A 26077-nucleotide genomic window follows, 5' to 3' on the forward strand; every position below is an offset into this window, starting at 1 on the left:
GAAAATGGTGATGGTTTAAATACAGAGGACACACTTTGTTGTGTGCACCATGTGCTGTGCTTTGCTGTGTATCACAAAACAAAAATGACAAAAACAATCATTTTCACTTAACCTTTGACTGCAAGAAAAAAGAATTGTTACAATTTAGGCTAAAATGATTATTATTTTTAACATTTACAACCAGTATTACTCTTGTGAAGTAACATTGGTGTACAATGATGGATAAGCTTTTATTGGAGATTATTTAGTTCATACTACAGATTTGTGCTGTTCCAGACCCTGGGGGTCTGAGAGTCAGGAGTGATGACTTTCTGGCCAGCTGGAGGCAATATCACTGAGAAGCAGAACTAGATTGGAATTAAAGAGTCAAATGTGAAGAGTCCTGCACAGGCCCATCCTGACCTTCCGAAGCACACCTATGGATCGGCGTATCCTGCGAGCCCGGGATGCTAAATATGGCTATCGACATCTCCCCCTGCTGCGGAGCCTGGCAACAAGACGAGATTATTGACACTGAGCAACATGGGTGAGGCCAAGTTCACGAGGTCTCCTCCAACAGATCGATAATGGAGAACGAACGCAAGGGAGAAGAGGGGGGAAAAATGTAATTTGGAAATGCATTCATTACAGGCTAACCGCATTACAGAGAGACAGCGTGCAGTAATGCAGTAAAATATTTTTTAAAGAGGATCTTATTCCTCTCTGTAAAACATGAACACCTGCTGAGGCTTGGAATGTTGTTGGAAATGATGAACATCCAGAGAACATTCCAGAGCTGTCAAGGGCACTAAAAGTCAACTTCCTGTGACTCACCTGCGAATCAGTGATTGACTCCACCCGCTCCGAAAGCCAGGAGCAAGTTCCTATGTGATCCTCAGAATCTCTGTAATAAATGTGCCCCGGAAAGCGCAAAAGGGTCGTAATTGCCGAAGATGTAAATGGCCTCTAGTGCGCTGGTGAGGAGGATCCAAGTTTGCTGAAGGAAGCCAATAAACCTTAAAGCACTTGGTCAGCATTCAACTCTCCGGTTTGCTTCCACTGTTTAATAATTTAAGCATATCACCATGCAGATGAGCTGGGCAGGAATAAAAAAACACACACGCACGCACGCAAGCATGCATGGTTGGCCGAGCCAGACGGAATTTGGCAGCAGGCTGAGAGCTCACACAGTGGCAGCGTTGCGTTGGAAAGGGCCTTGGCGTGTGCTTACCGCTCCGCGGCAGTTCATTTTCCCAGCCAGACAGATATTACAGCTGCGCAGCGGCTAAAAGAGCAGCGCGCCTGGTCCGTGCAGCATGCAACGCATGCGACTCTTCACACACCGGCTTCACACAATGAGCTCTAACAGCATCTGAGAGACAAGAGGAGCGTTTGCTTGCTCGCCCGCCCTGCTCTCTGTCTCTCGATCCCTCTCTTTGTCCTCTAGCCGCGTCCTTGACTCCCAACACACACCAGCTGGCATGTACCCAATTCAAAACACAGTGAAGATAATTGTATGTGCTTGTGTAAGTGTGACCCATCCTCTTTCTCACCGCCCCCCTCACACACACACACATCTGTGTCACACGGACAACAAGAGACTCTGAGAAACAAGTCACCCACGGAAGAATAAAAGCATCTGAAAGGTGGAGGTAGAGTGAAAAAGAGAATAAAGAGGAGAGAGGGAGTGTGTGTGTGTGTGTGTCTGTCTGTACATAGTGAATAGAGGCCAGTTTAAAGCTTCCCACACACACTATCACTATCTTGTCAGTCTGATGTGTCTCCAGTGGTTGCAGAGAACAGCCTGTAATGTGAAAGTGGATGGAAGGTAGGGAAGAAATACAGCAGATCAGGATGGTATGTGTGTCTATGTGTGTGTTGCGGGGTGTAGGAACATGAGTCCTACTGTTCAGTCAGTCAGTGGCTGCTGTTTTACTCTGCCACACAACATAATGACTCAGTCAGGCAGAAAACTACAGCCACCAGGGGAATATGAGGAACGTCTCTGGATGAGAGTAATTAGGCCCTAACCTGCAATGGCATACCGCAGTGGGAGAACACAGGGAGAACACTGATAAACGGTGTCAGGATCCAGAGAGGTTCTTACTTTGTTCCAAAGGAACCAGAATCATTAAAATGGCTCCCGATTCTCACTCAGACAGGAACACAATGATGAATTATTGCCAGCATAGTAACACAGGTCATCATTTAAAGCTAACAGTGGGTCAGTAACACAGACAGCTGTATTTTCCCTGTGCTAGGTTAGACACTAATTTATATCTGATGAATTTACTGAAAGGCGTGCTTGTAAGAATTGTGTATTAAAAACCCTAGGGTGCCTCCTTGACCTTTTGCATAATTTGGGGTGAGGTCAACAATGCATAGATTAAATGCAATGCAATGGACAGATTAAATAAAATCTTTGTAGTGTATATAGGAAATAGCCACTGGGGATGCACGTGAGAGAGTATTTCTTGGTGCCAGGGTAAATGGGGAGGGTTGCGTCAGGAAGGGCCAACCAAACCAATTGCCAAATCAATTGTGCAAACAACCATCTACTGTGGTAACCCCTAACAGGAGAAGCAGGAGATTATTTGTGAAATAAGACATCTGATTTAACATCCATTACATTTGTATGCATTCTCATGGTCACACTCTTTATAACATGCTGGTTCAAATGACACCAAACCCTAAGGTTAAATGATTAAGGGATATGTCTACACCCACCAAAATGAATACAGTTGTTGCATGAAAGGCAATGTCATGGACATATGGAATTACAGTTCTGCTGGGTCCTTTCACCATTGTTCTATGTTTTGACGGTCACCTCCTGACACAGTTTCTAAGGGCATGTGGCGCATTCCTTTGGTGCCTTATCACTCAACTTACCAATAAGGTCAGTGGTCCCAACCACAATTTTTGGAAGGCTGTCCAACTAATGAAAAGGGCTAAGGATTTACTCCTCTGCTCTGCGCACCCCTAAAAAGTGGGAGAGGGCCCAAAACTCAGTGAGGTGAGATTACACAGAATGCAACAGATGAATTCTTCACATCCATATATTGGAAACTCTGCTATCAGAAATGACAGTGTCATTATCTCCAGCTTGCCAAGCTCCCGGAAGATAAATCATTCTGCATTTGTTAACATAATTCACTTGCCACTGGACGATTCAACAATGCTGAACCAGCAACTTTTTTTGTTATTTATTGTACAAGAAACTCTGAAACTTTTGTATGTCCACTGTAATGATAATTCCCCATTATCTGTGTTGTGAACGTGTTTGGAAACTATGAAAAAGAAAGAGAGGAGGAACCAACTACCCACCCTCTTCCTTTTTTTGTTAGTGCTAACTCAGAGGTTTACTAATACATTTATTCAGGAAGGCGTCCATAAGCATGGCCGACAGCACTCTCCCTCTGCTCTCTAGAACCCGTAATGCCTCATGTACACGGTGTATGTCAGCAGACATCACACATATTATTTTGGCCAGGAGCCGTTTTCTTGAATGCTGCTTGAGCAGAGGGAGATGGAGAGACGGGGATGAGTAGGACCTCTCAGAAGCAGCGTAATGTGCTCTCATTAAAGCGGCGGCGCAGGACACCTAGAGCAGGAGGAGGGCTGCCACCGGCCAGCGCTCTCATTAAGGCTGCGCCACGTTTCGTGATGAGAGGCTCGGGCACTTGAACAATTGTGGCTGAACAATTTGGTGCAAGAAAAGCAGATGTTCTTGTACAACCTCATAATCATCAGTAAACCCCGCACGGGTGTGAACACTGAGGTCTTTGTTTTGGTATTTATGTTATGGTTCTCACCACGTACAGGTACAGGAAACGAACATTCTGCTGATAAAAGAGGCAAGATGTTTTTTTAAGAAAACAAGTGGCACTGTGATGCACAGGTTAAATTAACTTAATGATGGTTTCTTGAAACAAAGAGACTAGTGTTTCAGGTCCGGTTCTCACCTTGTTCTCCTTGAATATGTCAATATCCAGAGACAAGTTTGCAGATGCCATAAATGGCCCTGGTGTCAACTGATGCCACCAAATGCCACCTTTTTCTGGATGTTTAAATTTAGATTAATCCAGTTTTTTGAACCAAGAAATATGTAGAATGGGAATAGTATTTTTCTTTATGGCTTTTTCAAACAATTTGTTGGTGTAGTACAATGATCTGTTTTCTAAAGATATTGCATAAATGATTGCCTGTTTTATAAATAGGAAACTAGCCTTGGTATTAATATCATCACAAATTGTTAATCTGAAATGTCTCATGACGATGTATATCAGCATTTTCCAGAGAAAGAAATTCCGATAAATAAATAAATTGATGAGGCCGATTTGTGAAGGCTTATTGGGTATTCGCCTGAGGGTCAAAATGCTAATTAGTTGTCAGGTGATCACGGGAACTTTGCACACAAGGCCTATAGAGCACCTCCCTGTGGTCTCCAGAAGGTATTTTTACTGTTCATCTGAATAAATAGTTTTAGAATAACCCAATGATGGCTGGATGAATGATAAAACTATGTAACTTATATCATTTATCTGTATTAACCAGCTTCACGGTGGTCTAACTTCCAAAATTCTTCAAAATTCAAAATACAGGAACTAGCAGGTCAGAAGATTTCATCCTAAATCTGAAGTCCAGCTGGATGCAGAGGTTCGAAGAGAAGCTGTTCATGCCTCTTGGGCGCCGTGCTCACTGAACAAGTCACTGAGTTGTTTCAAAACAAGCCTCTGCAGCACTGCACACGCTCTGCCAGCTTGAGGAGCAACAGGAAAGGGCAGATAATCGAGAGCTGGGGCTGGGTGGTCATCTCTGGCTGGATTTGAAGGGAACAAGCCTCACCCCTGGGAGACTACCTGCGCAGTAAAAATTAATGAGGCAGACGAGGTGTCCTTGCTCACACTAAGCCAAACATTTCGCATCAGCGAGTAGCATTCATCTGTCTTAATCATTTCTAAAGCACGCAACCACCCACCCAAGTAAGTAATACTGAATAATTGAAAGCGAGATTAGAACTGGCAGTATATACAGCCTGCCCAAGAACGGAAGGCTACGCTAAAACTCGTCTGGGCTGCTCCATCGCAGTTCGCATGTTTCACTGCTATGCAAAATAACATCCAGGCCTGTCTTTTTGCCTTCATCTTTGTGTTCTCAGGGTTTAAGGGCTTCATTCGATGAACACAACCACAGCAGTGTCATATAGGGCACTATTTTGCCCAGGCCTCGTTTGCTAGTGTAAGGTGAAAGGCATCCTCAGGATTAATGGATATAAATGGATAAAACCAAAAATAAAAAAAAAGGCTTGGTATTTATCTGCATGTTGAAAGAGAAATCCTTTATGTTGGTGTGTAATTATTTCTGCCTTCCAAACCACAATCTTTTTGATGATTTCTTTTTATAAACAGGTATGGGAGGACCTTAATGATTGACATCTATCTTCCTCATTCTTACAGTATAACCCCATGCATTAAAGATTGTTTGCAAGATTTTTTGGTTTTAGCAATTTAATTATACAAATCTGAACAAAACTGACATAGTGCTGCAGTTTGAAGTTTGAAAATAGCACAATAGTGGTCCCACCAGTTGAGTTTCACACAACAAAGAAAGATGCCATTTACTGCACACAGTTGTTTTTATGCCTGCTGCTTGTCTTGCTGCAACTCACCTACAAGTTTTTTTAACTGGACTGCATTAGGCAGCCAGAAATGAATCTACCATTACCGGGGAAATTTAAGACACTAAAGCTTCGAGGGTGCCAGCAATAAAATTGTTTAGCTGCTCTACTGAAAACATGATTGGTTGCGGCGGCAGGTGAGCGTTTTTATCATGTGCTAAAAAGGGGGACGTGAGGAGCGAATGGGGGAAGACGCATCACAGACTCAGCACTGTTCCAGCATCTGTCTGCTAGCCGCTGTAAGCAGGCATTAATGCTACATGCTGAGCCTGGCTTTCACGCAACCCGAGAATGAGAGCAACTGCGTCTGTGGCACAGTGATTAGGCTAAAATGGATCCAAAAATTGCCTCCATTGTTTCTATTATGGCTTTGAGGATTTTTTTTCTAAACGCTCAGCATGATCCTAGAATGAGTGAAAGAGAACAAAATGACGCCCACTTCACTCTGACACCAATAATTTATTTTGCTGATCAACAATATGTTTTAAATAAGTTCTAGATAGATCTAGATCCTATCCTATAAAATGAAATATCCTATAGATCAGACAGTGAACAGTTGATCATAGAGACAGTTGTGATATTCATTGAGATGAGTGAGGTCAAATATTTCCATGTAATACAATGAAGGAAAATGAGAATATGGAATAGTCCATGATATTCTTTATATGTTCATGTGACAAAATGAACCCCCTTCACAACTTTGAATCTGAATGAAAAAATAATGTTGGGAGTCTGACATTAACAATCATAAAAATTACATTTACATTCAGAGTGATATAAATATACGGTTGTTGTTTGTATGAATATCGAATACTGTAATCAAATGTTTTAATATATTGCCCAGCCCATCTACACACTCCAGCACATCACCTCTAGTCAAGCAGGGTATGTGTGCCCACAGCCCGTTTACCCCCAGTGTGAAGCAGGACCCCCCTGCTGCCATCGCTCAGAAAGCAACACCGCTGGAACTGGGGAGAAGCTCCATCTACTCGTTAGCACAGGCGGGGGGGGAATCTGCATGTCAGCAAACACGCAGGCAGGGTATGAGGTTCAGGGCATGGCACGCTTCTCTCTCGCCTCTGCAGGTTAATGAGGCGAAGGTTGCTGCATTCCGCAGGCCTGGGCCCTGGCACTCGCTGTACCACCTGACTAATCAGATGAGTGGAAGGGCAAAGGAAATACAGCTACGGGCTCCGGTCTGATTTACGAGTGTGTTACGTCCATGAGAATGCTGCATAGTCATGTTCACACTCCATTTTTGTACTTCAGGTTTACAACGTGAACTCATTATGCCATTCAGATACAGCGACTAAATGAATGTTTGTTGTGTTTTCTGGATTGTTTCATTTTGCATGATTTACTTTGCAATTTGGCTATTTTGTGTCTGCATGGCCATACAGCTGTATTGCAAAAAATGCTAATGTATGAGTATATATGTGAATGAATGCAGGAGAAATGTTTGCTGTGCATAAACCTTGGTGCATATGTGTGTGTGCATGTCTGAACATATAAGAGTGTGTGTGTGTGTGTGTATTTATGCAGCTGCCATGTCTCAGTTCACCCTGCAGACACCGTGGAGAGGAAATGACCCATCTGCTTAAAATGCACACTCCTCATTTATCGATCCTGGATGCCCTGTTAGCCGCGGTGACACCCGCTTCCTCTCTTCTCATTAAACAACCAAAATATGCAATCCAGCATTCCTCTTAACCGCCACACTCCCAAACGAGCCAAATGTCTATAGAACAACAAAATGTGGGGTGAAAAAGCTGGCCACTTTCAGGAGTAGAAAAGGTTTAGACCATCTCTATTGTTGCTGAAAAACCGAACAGTTTGCTACAAAGGCTGGGCTTTAAAAGTTTTTTTTCCTCTCCCTCTCTCTCCTTTTTAAAAACATAAGACGATGCCCCCTTTTCCAAATAAGCTTTAGATGATTTCAAAAGGCCTCCCCTTTTTTATTTTTAAAGCACAGCCTCAACAGTTTGCACTTGAAGCCTCGCCGAGGCAGGAGAACAGAGCGCTGTGATGAGCTCAACAGGAGGGGTGACAGATCTCCATAAAGTGGCCTGTAATTGTGGCGATTATGTGTTTTGGAAGCAGATAAAATGTTCCCCCGTTTTTCAACAGCATGAATGACTTAATGGAGAGGACTGCATGTTGCTGGATGCAGACCTAAACTGGGCCAATTATTGAAATAAATAAATAAAACTCACTGACATGCACACACACACACACACACACACACACACCGTTTCACAGAGTTACATCAAGTGGGCAGTTGAAAGGCAACAGCAAAAGGCAAGTGAAAGGCACTGCAGAATAAAACTGTGCCAGCTGATGACTTAATTTGATGCTTCAATGTCAATGGCTGTCACTCTGACGGACGTCCTCTGATGGTGCTGTGCTGCCAGGTGAGGGCCTGTGTTCGGTGTCGGCGCAGGATGCCGGAGACATCCTGTCTGATGCCTCGCCACGCTACCGGAGCGCGGCCTTTAAAAACAATAATAATAATTCAGCATGAGGGCTCCGCGGTCCGGCCGGCGGCGGATGACAAAGTGCTGTGTTTACCTCGCGTTCGCTCCTGGTGCGCTGCGCTCGCTTCTCGATGTTAATAAATTCGCTGCATTTCCATGTTTGCAGACGGCCCAGCCCCCCTTCACCTTGTTTGTGGCAAAGGACCAACAAGTGCGGTTTACTGCGAATTTACATTTAAAAGGGGCACCTTCGCACAACGTCGAATCACAGCTGATTCGGAGGAATCTCAGCTGTGAAATGGATTGAGGTGCTGAGCTCTCCTGAGGGGGTGGGTGGTTGGTTTTGTGGGGGGTTAGCCGGGGTTGGCAAGAGTGGGTATGGGCCACAGGAGCGCCCAGCCTTTGCCGGTCCAGTTGCGGCTACAGGCTACTTTAAAAGGCAATTAGTCTGATTTCACATTCCCCAGCAGATGAATAATTTCATGTAATTTCAACCGTGCTGGACGGAGGCCAAGTTTTTGCTTGAATGTGCACCCCCCCCCTCCATCTTCCCACCCTAATACCTCCAACTCTCCCCACCCTGGTTCGCGATAATTCCGAAATCCTGTAGAAACACGGCCGTCCTAATTACACGGGGTCTACATCCCGCAACTCGTCCCAAAGGGGGCTCCACTCACCTGTGGACCCCCAGCCACTGTCCCTTAACCACACCCCCTGCCCCATTACACTGTCCAGACTCTTGAGTAATTTCATGTTAGTACAGTGCTGTCAGACGTCTCCCATGTCTCTGAGCTTTTAATCGATTAGCTGAACGTCTCTATAATACATCACCAGCTGCCAGGCAGACGCCACTCGGCACAGAGAGGCTTTTAATTACTGAACCTGCGTAATGGGACAAAGCCTGGGAGACGCACCCACTTGGCCCCCGGTTCCACTGAACTGCAGGCACGATGCGCTCAGTAGCATATGTGTATTCGCCCTTATGATGCGTGTTCTACGTGTTTTATATTTAACACAGGCATTTCGCGTAGAATAGCATGAGTCAATAAAAATCTGTACAATTTAAAATCCTTAGAAGTTCTATCTCTTAAAAAAAACACAAAACAAAAAGGAGACACAGAGGGGGAAATGTCTAAAAAGGGAATGATCAATGAAGTAATACAGGGAACATGTTTGAAATAGGTCACATTTTTCTTCCTGTGAACGCAGCCGTCTGTCGCGAACATTAGTCAGGCCCATAAATACGCTCTCATGTTGGATGTTTCTTTCTTCCGCACACTCGCTCGGCCGCTCGCTCTCCCCTTTTTCTTTCTGACTCAGTCTGTAGCGCACAAATAATTACAAACTAAAAGGCCTGAATCATTATGGTTGAATGAAAGTGATTGATACGTATGAGGGCTATGTGTAGGCCGGCAGAGGAGAACAGACAGTCCACTTTAGAAAGTGTCTACAGAATTGATTTAACAAGTTTAATGTGTGCATCAATGTGGGCCTATTACTGGTCGTAAGCCTCAGTGATGCTATTTGTTCGACTGGCAAAATACTGCTCTTTAGAATGAGTGCATTAAGGCTAAAATTGCAGAGAAAACCCTATTACAACTTTATTGCTGGTAAATTGGAACCAAACGTTGTCTGTATTTCAATTATTCTGAGTTACCCGAGAAATAAATCGATTTTGTATAGGCTCAATCCCAGCGACAGTGATGAGAAACGGCCTATTACACCCCGGCAACCCAAGGCTGTTCTTTTGTTTTTCCCTTCAGCAATTTTCAAGAAATTGTCAATTAAGGACTTTCTCTTCCTCCTTCTTATTGGCTTCTTGAAGCTGTTCGCTTCCATGACAGCAGGAATCATCGTGCATCTCTGAGAAGGCTGCCGTGTCATTCTCAATGCTTGTTTGGGTTTTAAATTTTAATTTAACCCTCCCACGCCCACATGTCAACAGAGACTCCCCTGGATTGACATGGAGGATAATCATCACACATCACACACACACAGTTTTTCCAGATCTGTGAGCCTCAAAGGGAAATACATTCATAAAATATTTAGTTAAATACCTATAAACAACCTATAACCTATATAATGTTCCAACCTATATACAACCTATATAATGTTCCCTCTCTTTCCAAAATTCATCCCTGTGGTCTTCACTAAGCTATTAAAAAATACCATGCCCACGTGCACATGATACCTTGCATGGCTGCTTCTGGACTTCACTCACATGAAGGTCATCCTAATTTGCATTATCACGCTATTTTAATACAGCAGGAGGTCAGAAGAAGCCATGATCTCTTTCAGATGGGAAGTCAGAGGGCACATCTGATGCTAATAATACAGACAATCACAGAGCTCACTCAGAAAATAAAAAATGCACATTCTGCACGTTTACCTTATTCTGTTCTGCTATCTCCATCTATAAATCCTGGGCCTAAGTAGCTGCCACAATATACTGCGAAGGAACAGAAAAACCAATCGCTATCACTTAAAAGGCTAGTCATTTCTGTGATAAGCCACTGTAACACTGATTACCCTGACAGTGTCATTTGAACATTGTTTCAATTTGTCGCGCAAATGCATGTGAAACTGATGTCCCTGCTGGAAGAATCTGCTAGACAAAGCCATAACACTACATAAAGCACCGGTATTCGCTGCTTCACATCCAAGCAATGCAAATTCGGGCAGACCAGAGCAGAGGATAAAAAAAACAACAAACCATCGGCACAGTTTAATTAAAGGATCTGCATAATTTGAATGCTGTTTTTTTTAAGGAGGGGGAAAGTTCAAAATAAAAATGCTGCCTTGAAGTTGATATCATTTAATGGCATCAGCTCCTTTATGGCTCTGACGCAGCTGCCTCATCTGCAGCCACACAGGAACACTGATCTTCCCTCTGTTAAGACAAATGAGCAGCTGAGTGTGATATTGTGTGCCTGCATATGTGTGTGTGTCTATTCGTGTCCTAGTCTCTCAACAATTAAACCTTTCTCTGGTAAGACGCATCTCCTTTGCCGGCACAAGACAAGTTGACACCCAAACAAATCAGAACGGAAGAAAGAGGAAGTCGTTATTAATCAGCGGAACATGCTGCCCCTGACCCGCGTGAAACAATGGGGATATATGGCAGCGGATTTACAGACCTCGCCTTGGTACACAAATCCTCCTCTGCCTCTAATTGGCTTGGCAGTTTTTGGGGGGAGAGACGGAGAGGAAAGAGGCAGTTAATGTAATACCAGCTGCATTACAGGCCCCCTGCTCCCCGGCATCACACTCATACACTGTTTGGAGCTGTATTACTGTATAATGGCTAAAGGAGAAAGAGAGAGGGGGTAGGGAGAGAGAGAGAGAGAGAGACAGGCCCCTCAAGGACTAACATCAAATTAAATCATAATGGAATAGAGAAATTGCCTTCCACTGACTTACTGCTATTCCTAGGTGTGGCCAGTCATACCCAACAAACATTAACAAGTCAATATCACCAAATGCATTCAACCAGCAGTACACAAATGTGTATATAAATACATAAATTGAGATTATTTGAAATTGTGAACAAGCAATTCCAGAATTTCTGAAATAATATGTATTTTCATTTGATGTAAATCATACTTAGCATTAAATGATTGGGGTCAGTGCAATTTTCATGTAATGAAAAACAGAACACAGAAATAAATGTGCAAAAATAAATACATGGAAGTCTTAACCGAGATGGCTTATTGGTATTCACTGTGATATAAGAAAACACCACTAGCTGGAGTTCCATGACTATGAATATGCAAATATGTTTTGACTCAGTGTACTAAGTACATTAGGCCTGTGGATTATATCTTTTTCTTGTGGTCTCCAAAAACCATTCTCCCTGGCTACATTTAATGGCACCAGAATAAAAGCGCACATATATAACATATAATGTAAATGTCTGCTAATTTTAATACACATATGTACCAACATGATGTGCAGATCAAAAATTGACATTTATTAAAAAAAAAACACAAAATCAAATTTGTGAATGCTGAAGGACAAGCGTCATCACCCCACTGGGTCATGCAGTGAGGACAGTGAAAGGTGAGGCACCCGCATGTTCATTCATAATTACTTAAAGCCTCAAAATAAATGCAAACAGCCAGGGTCCCTCCATCACAACAAAAGGGAAAATTTGAAAAGCTGGATGCCACCAAGATGTCTACAGTGCAGAATGGTCTCCGCGAAGCTGAAACAATGGGCAGGATGTTTTATGCATGAATACATATACTTTCTCATTAGCGGCCGGACACCATCGAAAGCAGAGATAGTGTGACTGGGGTGTGGAGGTGGCAGTAGGGGTGGCTGGTTGGAGGCTGTGGGCTATGGGCTGATTGACTGGGCTTCAGTCCCAGCGGCGCTGACCACACATGGGTGATGGACTCTACGTGCCTGCGTACCCTGGAGCGAAGCCTCCCATCTGAGCGACGTGTTGCCTCTCTCTCGTTCTGGCCATCGCTTTTTTTTTTCCAGCCATGGCAACAGAGTCGGAACGGATCCACAGGCGATGGCACAGGGTCGATGGGCAAGCGAGACAACGATTTGTCTGAGGAATTCTGTGGGCTGATGTTCAGAGAGTCACCTCAGGAGCTCTATGGATGTGTTATCTCAACTACTGGTGAAAAAAATTATTTACTGCTGCCACAACATTTCATTGCGGGCGAAGGGGGGAAAACGACCCCTCTAAGAGGCCGTTATCAAAAGTGTTATTATAGACATTAATGAATAAAGCAGGTGAGCGAGATGCGCTGGCCGTGCATTAAGATCGCAATAGCGTCTCACTTCACGCATGAGCTGCCGGCTCTCTCTTGGGCTCCTCACCGCGCCCGGCCCCTCCCTCTGGCCCAATGTCCCAGCTCAAATCCATTGGTTTCGATATGAGGGCCTTTGCGACAGCAAGAAAGCTCAGTGATTAGGATTGGAGCGGGTCCACTGAGGGGCAGAAAATAGGATGATTAAACTGGATGATTAGGGGACTCGTTTGCGCCCTGCCAAGAGGGGCAGGGACATGAGAAAAGACCACGAGGGCCAAAGAGCTCAATGACCTTCCTCGGAAATCTCTGACATTTCCACCTAACGGTGTGGCCAGGCTGGAAGGGGAGGGGACGTTTGGTAAGCAAATAATGAATGATCGCAGCCATCCTGGAATGCTTTCAGATTGGCAAATTGCATTAGATGACCTAATTCATGCAAGGTTGCAAAGCACAGAGACAAGTCGGTTTAATTATAAAACGTTTCACCATAGCCAGACTCAAGCCAATTAAATTTGATTGGATACTTTCTTTATTCAACAAGCACTTTTCACGTCATTTTAATTTACTGTCAGAGCAGTGGAAACTAAATTATTTACCACGGCCCCACAAGCCAATAATGCTTCATTTGTCTCATACTGAGAGGTACTGGGGTAACAAAATTATTAAGGAAATGCTAGCAGCAAATGGCCGTTGCTTTATTCCAGCTCCACGCTGCGCTTTTAGACATTGGTCTCCAGAAACGTTGCACTCCCTCTTGAAGCACGGCAGTCATGTGACCGCAGGTAGAATGGGCTGGCTTGGCCTTGGCACCCAGAGCTCAAACGGCAGGTTTCTAGCACAGATTTAACATAGGGCAGCACTATATAAAATGTCTGAAGAGTACACTGAATTTGTCAGGTGAAAAAATGAGGTGGATGAGCACCTGCGACGACCCCAGAGAGGTAGAGCAGGCGCTTCCTTCGAACCGCACAAGGTAAGCGCTTGGTGATTTGTATCACTTTGTATGCATATTAGCTGCAGCTGACTAAATGGCCGGTCACAGAGCTAGAAACAAGCTCTTCCATATTCTTTCACACTGTCAATCTGATTTATTTGTGCCATTATTGCACCATTTGCCTACAGGGCTAATTACCAGACCTACCAGTGCAACGTGTGGCACCGACACATATAGCGAATGAGGCAAATGCAGCAGTGGAAATAAAAGGGATTTGCTCCCCTTGATCAGAAATGCTTTTAAAGGATGGAGTTTCTCAAGGATAACGGTAATCATATCTTGCTGGGGAACTTCTGCAGTGTGGACCTTCACACACACACACACACACACACGCAGGCACACAAACACAAACACAGCACAAAAAAAGACTGTTGGGCTACTGAAGGCACCCTGGAGAGTCATCTCACACACGCCTCTGCCAGCAGTGGCTTTGTTGTCTCCATTCGAAAGAGAAATGGCCCATTAAGTGCATAGTTCTACACAAGTACAGGGGAGATTTCAGATGCAGCCCCCAACCCGCACATATAGGCACGCATGCGCGTCCCTGAGAAAGACTCGTAAAATGAATAGTCTGATTTAATAAGAAAATTATGGTGTTATTTCCACCCAGACACGCTGTTTTTCTTTTGTCCGCATGTTCCATTTAACAGTAATCTATTCATGAGTAAATAAAAACACTACACCATTCGCTGCCATTAAAACACATTGTTCAACAACAATGCTTCCTCAAGCTGTTTGTGTCTCCCAGAAAAAAAGGTGTACAAGTAATTGTTTCCATGGCAATTATTTTCTTTGGTGAGCATTGTATGAAAAAAAAAAAATAAATACATAAAATAAAAAATAGGGGGTGAAAACATGCCCACAGCTTCAATTGAGCCAAAAGCAATTTCCTCTACTAAATTTAGTTATGCAAAGCCTATGGGCATCATCAGCATTTAGTAATTAGTTTTATAATTACTGCTGTTTTGCTCACTGTCATTCAATTTTTCCTTACACCACGACTGGGGAAAAGAACATCTCACATTCACAGCCGGGCAAATTACCATGCATTTATGAAGTGAGCAATACGGAAAGGCTGTTTGGCCCTCCCTTCGCGTTGCCGTTGCTGCCGGGCTACGGTGGCATGCTGAAAACCTTTGAGGTTGCCATTTTCCACAAGGTCCAGTGAGCGAAAAGGCCTCTCTCGGCATTGCCTTCTCTCTATTGTGATGCAAACACCATTAATTCCCTCATTACCACCAACAATGAGCAGTAGGCACTGGGAGAGTGCACTTTAATCAACGCCCTGCTCACAGCCAACCTGCTCGCCCAAAAGCCCTTGATATGAAGGGAGGGGGGTGAGGAATGTGGGGGGCTTTAACACCAGTGGCTGGCTTTGTGATGCTAGTCAAAAGGCTTTAATAAGATAACCCCCGCTAAGAGCTCTGAAAATGCGGAGCGGGCTGCCCGGGACAAGTTCACCTGTGGCAGGTGGGCGAGCGAGAGATTTGTTGGACATCAACACGTGTTAAAAGGCTACTTCATCAGCTACTTGGAGTTTAAGGGTCCAGCACTCACTTTCAAGGTCTCTCTGGAGATTTATTGACAAAATTATGCTAATTCTGGACGAGGAACATGTAGACCTGGCATGGCTGCAGCTCATTTCGGCAGGACAGCCACTGTACAATCCAATTTTCGCATTACTTTTAAATTTAATCACAGCTCATAGAATCTTAAAAAGAAAACAACACATTTGTTCACATACAGAGTGGTATCAAAAGGCTGATTTCAGCTGGAGAGAAGGTTATGGTCTAGTAAGAAGCGTTCACTGTCGAGCTAAGTGAAACACATCAGGGCATATTTCAGAGGCATTGTAAGGTGTAGCACGTGGAGAGCGTTCGCAAGTTTTACACTCACTCTTTCACCAGCCAGAATACATGAATTTATCATCTATATGCCTGTTTGGGCTGTGAGTGGAGGTTCACTAGATCGTTTACAGGCATTATGTCTGTAAGAGGAAGTGGTATTAGAGCAAAAAAAAGAATGGAGTAGAATGGAGGAGGAAGGGAGGAGACAGAAAGTTTAAATCATCCGGAAACAGAAACTTGAGAGTGCGTGAGAGCTGTCATCCCTAGGAGCTACAAGTTTGTCTTGAAATGTCAGAAATAATTACACGGCAACAAAGTTTCTTCTCTCCAATGTACAAATACCCAGCAAGCAGCCCTTTCATGCTTGTTTATTTCTGTTTATTCCTGAAGACATTCTTGATGTTACATTAGTGAACACTACCCATGCACTACACCAATTATAGTGCCTCAAAACTTGGGCTCACTGAGCCATAAGAAACATCACAGCTCAATAAAACAACGTGCTGATTTCCGTACTGGCACGATTATCGTACATATCATTTTTGAAATATACCACAGCAAACAGCTTATAACATCTTATGTTTGGACCGACTCACACAGTTATTGTTGTCTCATGTGTTGGTTTGTGGTTTGTGTAGTACCATGGCTGAGGTCACTGGTCACCATGAGAATAGAGAAAGGGCAACTCTGGTTGTCATGAAGGTAAGTGCAGCAGAATCAACTGAGCATGATCAAACACACAGTCAGTAACAGGGGTGTAACAATACATTGATTTGTATTGATGTACCAACTTAATAGATAATGATCCACAGCATTGACATAACCACAAAAAATATCGATTCATGTGCTATTTTCTTGCCTGTCCCAGAATTTTAGTGATCGACTGTCATGTTAATCTGCCTCATTCAGCTGTTATAATTTAGTGTGTGGCAGTTATTAACCTAACAGTGCCTATTAATAGAATAGAATATATGTGATAAAATGCTAACTGTTTTGCTTTAATTCATTGAAATGTGTGACATTTCTTTATGTTGAATACTTACCTCAGTATTGAATTTGAACCTAATCATATTCTAAGGTTTTGAAAATAATCATACTTAAGGAATCATACCCTGATGAAACCTGTAATTTACACCCCTGTGAATATTATTCAAACTCTATAAATAATCCAGTAAACCACCATGAATTACATATATAGCTTCGTGACTTGCATGTTGACAGGTGTATAAAGAGTAAAAGTCGCAAGGGGTGTACAGTAATTTTTTTCTCCCTCATGTGTTCGGAAGCCTGGGGTTGTGCACTGCTCATAAAGTGTGGCATTTTGGTGACTGCTTTCTGCTCTGCATGCATGAGTAATGAAGGCACAGGTGGTGGAGTGGGTCAGGAGCATCGCGCCAGCCTCCAAACAACAGAAGGTCATGCTTGTTTGTGCGGTGTCCTTCAACAGATGTGAACCACCCCTGACAGAGACTAGCAAATTTCGGTTAAAACGTTCTGAAAAAATTAGTTGATGGGTCAATTACAGTAAAGGTCAATGGATGCCAAAAATAAAGGGGATTTAAAAAATGGAAAGAAAGAAAGAGGAGACTTGCCCAAGTTATGACAATAAATGAGGTCAAATTCCTTTAGTTCATTAATAGCTGTAGCATATATTGCTGGTAAAGGCCTGCATTCTCATTTTGCCACTTTTATTACATCACAGAAGAAGGCTGGATTTTAATATGTGGCAGGGCCATCACATCAGCGCAAATGGCGTGCCATAAGCCAGGCTTTATATTCACAAGAAAAAGAAAAGATGGTCATTTTTCCATAAGCAAACACCCATTTCCAAAACAGATCTGATCTACCAAGTCGCCGCTGCAAAGAGATTTCCCAAAAGGTTACAATCATCAGTTATTATGCAGAAATGCCTGGCGAGGACTCAGCCCAGGGTGTGTTTTTAACAACCGTGGCCATGCCAGCATGGCTCATTCATGTAAAGCCAGAGCCAAGCTGATTGAAGGAATGGACTGCCAAATGAACCAGGACTCCGATACATCAGAAACAATAACACTTCACCTTGTCTTGTGTGCGCAAACAACCCAAAGGAAAAATGGGTCCGCCCTCTAAACTCCTTCACCTTATTCAATAAGCCACCATATGCCCGCATTAGCATACAGAGCTACGCTAAAGCTGCCTCTGGTTAGAAGGGAACAGGAGGGAGTAGAGGGAGGGTGGGGTGTGTGCGTGTGTCTGTAAACCAAACAAAGCCCATCACACGAGCCTGTAGTCTGAAGCAACACGAGAGGATGTGCCGCGTCGTACCAGCAGACCCCCCCGGTTCAGCCTCACTATCCAGGCTTAAGACAAGAGCAAACAGACTCAGCCTGGGGAGAGATGGAGAAGAAGGATGGCGGTGGTGCTCGGTTGGGGAGGGCAGTCTGAGTATCCATTAGCCGCTGGTGACACGGGGCAACAAAACGGGAATCGATATGAGGTCTGTTCCAAACGCAGAGCAAATAAAATGTGTTGAGTTAGTGATTCAATTCAAAGTGCTGCTGTCAATAGGATATAGGGACAGCAGCGGGTCTTATTGTCCTGGGGGGTGGGGGGTGGGCAGCGGGGAGGATTCACCTTGCTGAGTGTTCATTAAAAACACCTAAACGAAGCACTGCCAAATGATCCCCTCCAACTTATATCTTTGACGAAATGCGACGTGTGCAGGTCTTGATCTTGTAAAAATAAGACGAAACGAGTGAGAGGATGCCACAGGGCGGGGCCTGTCTGGAGCGCATTGTTCTGTATATACATTTTCTCATTAAAATGCATGCTTTCCTTCAAAGCCAGCCAACAATGATGCCATCTGTTGTGCGCTAGCCAGAGCAAGCAGTGTGGTGGCAGCTCAAAGCACGAGCTATTTTTACTTCAACGCACTGCAATTATTACTTCTGACCCGTCAAGATGTGAACTATGTCAGCTGCCATATGCAGTCACCGCATTCCAAAAAGCCATGTTAGATAAAGAAGCATTTTCATGTGTTTATAAGAAAGGTTATCGGCTCCAGAAGAAAGCACTACTCTGACTGGGAACCTGCTCCACTGTAGCCCACGCTGACAGCAAATTCGGTGCACTGAAAAATGGCCGCGGTCCTGGCTAATTAAAATGGTCATGGTTTAAGGGATCCCTTAAGGGATAGATGTGATATGGAATTTCCACGGTGCCACATGGTAGTTCTTAAATCTCGCCTCTGCACCACAGAAATCCAACGGAAGCCTTAATATAAGTTAGATGAGAGGTATTATATTGCCAGACAATGTATTGCATTTGTGACAAAAGATGGAGGAATAAATGCAGCGGGTCAGCAAATCTCGACGTAGACAAATGGAGTTGAAAAAAATTGTCTCTAACACAAACAGCTGAAAGTTCTCCCAGCACTCGCAGCAATGAGCTAAAGGACATGGTGTCTGCCGAGCAACACTTGACATTATTAAAGCCATCAATGTCTGTATTAATATTAATGTGTTGTGCTGATTCCTCATGCTACGCTGTAAGAATCTCTTTGATTTGCCATTCTGACATTTCATAACTTTAGTAGTATAATCGGCAAACATAATCTGTGAAATAGAATGTTTTATAAAACTGGGCAGTGGCCCTGTAATCAGAAGGTTGCCGGTTCGAATCCCGATCTGCCAAGGTGCCACTGAGGTGCCACTGAGCAAGGCACCGTCCCCACACACTGCTCCCTGGGCGCCAGTCATGGCTGCCCACTGCTCACTCAGGGTGATGGGTTAAATGCAGAGGACAAATTTCACTGTGGGCATCGTGTGCTGTGTATCACATGTGACAATCACTTCACTTTTAACTTTTATTTTACAAAAATGTGACGTAATACAGAATCCAGCAAACAAATCACACATCACAGAGTTCAACTCATTCAGCAGTCATAAGCCTGTTCCATAACCCCCCTGCAACATAATCATTACTCCATGAGGGCCGCGCCTGTGAATGGTGTGAATATCAGTAACGCTGCATGTATACGTCATTCAACAAAAAATGAGAACAAAATTATCAGAAAGCTTCTACTTAACTGCATTAGTAGAGAGCTGGATAGATTTTGTAAAGTTAGTGTACCAGCCAATAGTAGCTCAGTAGCTAATGAACTGCCAGCTGTCACAGACCTCCTGCAGATGGGGAAGGACCTCACCTTTAACCGAGGTGTTGGGTGGCGGCCCTTCGATGCGCAGGTTCCACGGCGGGTCCCCCTGGTTGGCAAAGTCTCTCATCTTCAGGTAGCTGATGGTGAGACGGATGATGGAGGCTTTGTCCAGTTGGCTGGTGATGGCGCCGGGTAGAGGCAGCATCTTGGCCAGCTCATAGAACTCAAAGTTCTCCTTCCCCCGCCGAGAACGAGCCGCATCTCTGGATTTTTCCTTCCTCAGGGCCTGCAGCCTGCAAGGAGGGGAGGCGAGGAATTGAGCTCAGGTTATCACATCTCACAACATTCCATCAAATGCTCTCAGGGTTGCAAACAATTCTATAATTCAAGTCCAGCTGCAATCTTACATAAACTCAATTTACACATAATTTACTACAAATTAATATTATTGTTATTGCCAAACACCAAAATAATATTTTAATTCCCTGATCAGAGCATATTCAAAATATATGTGTATACAACAGAAAAATGCTAAAGAATGGTTTTAGTGTTTTTATATTCAAATTACACATCCACATAAAGCATATACTTCCTCTCAGGTGAGGGAACATTTCGGTTTACACCTCCAATAATGAAATACCCCAGAGCCTGTGCACCCGCTGAGAATGGCAGCAGTGGAGAGACAATCCCCATCCACTTAAACCTAAAGTGGCACAGACCCTGTTGTGCCTCTCAGGGAACACTGAGCGTCCTGCTGTCCCAGGAGAGGGGTGCAGGGAACTCCTCCATTGTGGCATATCAGTAATATCTGACCATAAGAACAGCCAAAGTAATCAAATTAGTAACCCAGATAGCCTCTATTGATAAAAAGAGTTTAAAAACCATAATCAGTGAACCAGTATAAAAAAAGCTGCCTTTTAAAAAATGGACGCTTGAACATACATGGCAGAGAGGCATTTTTACAACTGTGCCCCATGAATTCAAGTCATTTGAGCAGAAAGTATGTACATGTTACCTGAATGCAAACTAATAATGTAAAGCTCAGAGCAGCATTGTTCCAGTGTCAGATTTTGAGCTCCCTGATTTATGTAATTTCAGACCTTAAAAGAAAAAAAAATGCAACTCACAACTTTCTGTAGCGTTCATCATCTACGGCTATTTTAAATTAAGTTCGTAATAAATCACAGACTGAAACCTCTGTGCTCCCTACTGGCTAACACTTAGATCAATTTTTTATCATAAACGCTAAATTGGTTAAGGGCAGATTTGAAAGATGGTGAGAGATAGAACGTCTAGGGATCTTCTTCTGTACTGTCTGTATTTTTAAGCCATTGTTTAAAGGTGGATATAAACAAAGATTGACAACCATTTCAAGAAGAGTTACAATAGCATGAATAGCTAACCTCAGCCTAAAAGGAAAAAAAGATCCAAAAACATACTTGCCCTGATCAATTTAAGTTCGCTTTTGTATGCATCGGGAGTGTAATGGTTTAATTTTGCTGGCAAATATACATGCAGCTGCCGCCTTTACATCCAACGAGTGGATTGCTACCCTCGATCATCTCAACTGTCACCACAGAAAAAAAAAAACACCATTTGATGGTCGAATGCCCAGACAATATATAAAGCTAGTTGTAATGGTTGTTTGGAGGCAAAGTGCAACAGCGCAGCAGAATTTCATTTGTTCCGCAAACTTGGAAAGTATTATGTCGCTCTGCCAAATATTTCTTGATGCACTGAGGTTATGTGACCTTCATAGCGCAGACATATTTATCACGTTCTATAAGAGTAAATTTAACACCTTTTTTTTTTTACTTTCTTTTGGCCCTCTGGCATGAATGAATGAAACAGTATTTATCATGGCACCAGGGTGATTGTAAGCATGCAATGAGGAAGACAGATCAGTGCAAGACATTTTGTGAACAGGACGAGAGGGGGGAAAAAAAAGCCAGTGACCTACCGCACGAGAGTGCAGGCTAAATGAAATTAGGCAGATCTGCTGTCACGTTCTGCTTGATCTCAAGCAGTGTATGGAGATCATCCTCTTTTTTCATCCTCTTTTTTCTTACAGACAAGAATGGGGGATATGAAGGTGCCACCCAGTCATGTCAATTAGGCATTTATACATGTATATTTATAACAAAATGCTCAATTTAATTATGATGCTGTGCTAAAACATGTCTTCAAAATAGACACTGATTATGTATGACCGAACAAGAAAACACAGAAAGGATTAAACTATAAAATGTAAAAACAAACAAAGAAAAAAAAACATATAAACTTAAAATATCAAGAAGATATGATGCAATTTCCCAACATAAAGTCAAAAGAGTTTACCCTTCCCTTTCAAAGGAGAAAATCTATTGCATCATGCTGCCTTGATATTTATCTCCACTTTTATAGTGTACACAATAACTCCAGTGTTTAGTGGAGATTTATCAAGGGTTTGATATCTGGGTCACAAGAGCCCTACCTTGTGCTACTTAAGAGTATTACTTTAATAATATAGAAATATGTTTGATTGTTAAAATCAGATATAACCTTTTTAGATTCTGATTTTTGTTAATTTCACACCGCATCACACTGTGGCCACACAGAACAAATGCAAAACCATGATGTTTACGGCTAATAGACTTCAGATAGGCCAACATCTGGATTCAGTGCCTCATTAGTTCTCAGGCCCAGTGCATTAGTGGTCTCAACGGCTCAGGCGTGTTGTTAAGTTATACAGCATTTACATGTTATTGACCCAACTTTTACACCAGGATGTTAATAGCAACACACACAAACACACACATATAAACAACAGAACATGTTCCATATTTTGTCAAAATGCCAATGGGGTACTACAAAAAACACATGGGGGGGATGAAGGATTTCATCAGTGCACAATCAGTATTGTTTAAAAGCACACAATTTAAATCCTATACCAGGACACTGAACAGGAATGGAAAAAATGAATTATTATTAATTATGGTTATGGACATTATAATGAAATTATTTAAATTCTAATGACTTCTAACATTTTATAATAATATTTTAAAAGGCTTATTTTTGAATTATTATGAAAGGTAATTGTGATTAATTACATGAAATAACCGAAATAACTGTTCGCTCATGAAATACAGTATCATGTCTACAGACCTGGAAATATAATACCTCACACCTTGCCATGTTGACCTATTTATCAAATGAGTTAATCACCTAACATTTGAACTTCTAAGAACAAGGCGGGTGGAAAAATACATCAAGTGGCTGCAACTTGTGCCCATGATCATTCAGGATTGCAGTAATTGCTTTCATCAGTGCAGAAAAGGCCGCCAGACCAGAAATGTCACTTCAGATTACCCTCCTCCTGCTGAAGCAATGGATGACACTGCTGATCAGAGACTAAATGCCAAAACCAATCAATTGCTCTTCACACTCTTCCTTGACGCAGGAACTTAAAAAAAAAAAAAAAAAGAGAAAAAAAAGCCATATTGTTGGTTCCAGCTTCAATTACATATGCTGTCTCCCTGTTCCCCGGAAAGTTAATTAATATTACCTGTGGGCAGCCGACTATAAACAGCTACTGGTTCTAAAAATAATCGCAGCGGACGTAATGTATGACTTACACTTCATCAGGGTCAGAGCTTGTTTGAGTGATACACGTTTAATCCTGAACAACAAACACCTCCGCATTCAATGCAGCAGTGCATTAAGCCCATCAGACAGTTTTAGAAACCAGCGATGGCAGCCTACCAAGAGAGGAAGCCATCGATAGTGTGACCTGCCTTAGAGAACAGTTGGAGATCTGATACTGGACCCTCATTTGCATATCGAGACATGAGGAAACATGCCTTATAAATAAAACAAATAAATAAATATCAATATTGAAGGTAACCTTTCTCAAGGTCTTTTAATTCCCCTCAAGATCCACCCAGAACCTTATCAATCAGCGAAGTAGATCGTGGATGCCACGGCTGTCCATTGCCCTCATTAGTTCTGTCATTTTGCAGGCCGTCCCTGCTGACTCGGGCGTCTTGGGAGCCCGTCGGTGTGCTGTGCGCTCGCTGACATACCCCATTAATGCCGCAGCCCCGGGTTGGGGGGATCCACGGCAGATAATCGGCACTGAGCGCCAGACAGGACATCAAACCTTCACTGCTCCCAGTTCAGAGCAGCCGCAGAAGGTGAAGACAATAAAGCAGTGTGTTACTTTACACCTTGCAGCCATGCACGATTAAATAAAAACAGTAGTCTTAGTGTGGGCCTCACCCTCTAGCTGTTGGTGGGAAAAAGATCAAGCAGTTTAGGGACCAAAAAAAAAAAAAAATGGGTGGATTTTGTTCCTTCAGTAAATTTTTTTAGAAGGAAAGAAAATCACAATGTCACAAATTTACTATACCTCACAGAGGCGTTCAGTGCCTCATAAAACTGATGAAACTATTAAAAAATATGAAATGAATTTACACTTTAAACTATACACTTTAGCACAGATATATGAGGATATGAAAAATGAATGAAAAAAAAGACAATGGATGCAAGTTTAAACTCTATAAAACAATGTTAAGGACCCAAAGTCAGTCAAACGGCAACACGCACGTGATTTGTTGAACGCAGACAAAATTCGCAGGTTATCCTCCACCTGGTCAAAAAGTTGAAACGACAGTTCCGTTTTGTAGCTGAGTGGAATACGGTGGAGTTGGCACAAACATCAAGCAGAAAAAAAAGAACAAAAGGGCACTAATTTGTTGTCTTCTGGTGTTCATGGCTCCTTTGTGTTTGTGTTTTGGATTTGTGTTTGTTTTCCTACCTCTCGCTGCGGTATTGAAGCCATTAACGGCAATACCTGCTGGAAGCACAAAGCAGGTAAAATAAAGATGAAGCCGGGCAGGCGTGTGGAGTGAGCATTAATCAGCTTTTCTGTGGCTCGTATTGATTATGACTGCAGTGATTAGGTCAATTTGGAAAATAATACGGGCAGATTATACAGGATAAAGCCGGCTCTGTAAGCTAAGGCGTAGCGGGGGCTGAGAAGCGCGGTGTGGCCCGTGCAGATCCTCCATGCTGCTCCGAAGGCCGGCAGTAATGCCTCTCGGTGGGTAAATTATTCCCTTTTGTTTTTCTCCCATAGCCTGGGCTGACAGGAGCCACTGTTCAGGCAGCTAAGAGCAATTTAGGCATTTTTTTGTCTTTTTATACAGTTAGGTGTGGGTAAGTAGTGATAATGATGGAAAAGAAGCAATTATACGCAAAACAACAACACAGCAGTGGAAAGGACCGCATCCCACTGGGTCCAAAGACCCAAATCACACATGACGTGTACCAAATACTTACTAAATACTTACACACACACTAAAACATTCATTGCAAAACTAAAAAAGCATGCGAACACAGAAATACATACATTTACCTACACACTACTTAACAAGCAGGCCATCTCATACACACCAACACAGAAAAAAAACAATTCATAATAATGAAGTGCAGACACACACCCTTAACACACACACAAAGCTACAAAACCATTTTTTTAACTCAACATAGTGACAGAAGCACGTATGTACACAGTGCTCAACACACACAACAGCAGAAAGAAAAATCCTCAATAAAGCAGAGTTTTACTGTGCAGGAGAATAGTGTAAGTACAGTGTAGTGAGTGAGTAAACATGGCGGGCTCCATGCTGTTGTTTGAGGCATAATGCGTTGTGAGAAGTCTCACAACTATATTAAAACAAAATATTTACCCAAGAGCATGAAAGGCTTTGCCATAATATTCTAATTTCATGCATGGACTTATCCACATGGAAAAAAGCGTGCAAAAGACAGAACATTTTCAGCCACTTTTATGAAAATGGTTTCTAGGATCAACAGCATTCTGGCAGATTGAATATTAATATAATTTCCAAACAGAGCAAAGTGTTTGTTCACTTTTTACTCAAATAATTTAAATCCTCCATCCTTACAAAAAAAAAGGAAAGAGAAAAACATTCTTGCCTGTGCAAACGTTTCCTGATACAATATCAACAGCAGGCACACAGCCAGCCGCAAAACCCCCCAAATTTTCCCAGCATCCTCACTTCCCCCTTGCTTTCTGTATCTTCATTAGAGAGTGAATCATCTTTATGGCTGGGTTTAGCTAATGTAATATGATAAAGAGCACAGCCACATAATTAAATCCACAGGAACAGGCTGTTTGGACAAGAGATTGGTTACACAC

At 42.8% G+C, this 26077-nt stretch overlaps 1 protein-coding gene across 4 annotated transcripts in view; it reads right to left on the reverse strand.

Moving 5' to 3' along the window:
- npas3 (neuronal PAS domain protein 3) overlaps positions 1–26077 on the reverse strand; it is a 202718-nt gene that overhangs the window by 107431 nt on the left and 69210 nt on the right. For all 4 annotated transcript variants that reach the window (XM_028992415.1, XM_028992437.1, XM_028992424.1 and 1 more), the window contains one exon: positions 19924–20168. In XM_028992415.1, coding sequence (XP_028848248.1) covers positions 19924–20168 — 245 coding nt within the window. The remainder of the gene's footprint in view (positions 1–19923; positions 20169–26077) is intronic.

The sequence above is a fragment of the Denticeps clupeoides genome, chromosome 1 (genome assembly GCF_900700375.1).
Source record: "Denticeps clupeoides chromosome 1, fDenClu1.1, whole genome shotgun sequence".
In the NCBI taxonomy this organism is placed as follows: Eukaryota; Metazoa; Chordata; class Actinopteri; order Clupeiformes; family Denticipitidae; genus Denticeps; species Denticeps clupeoides.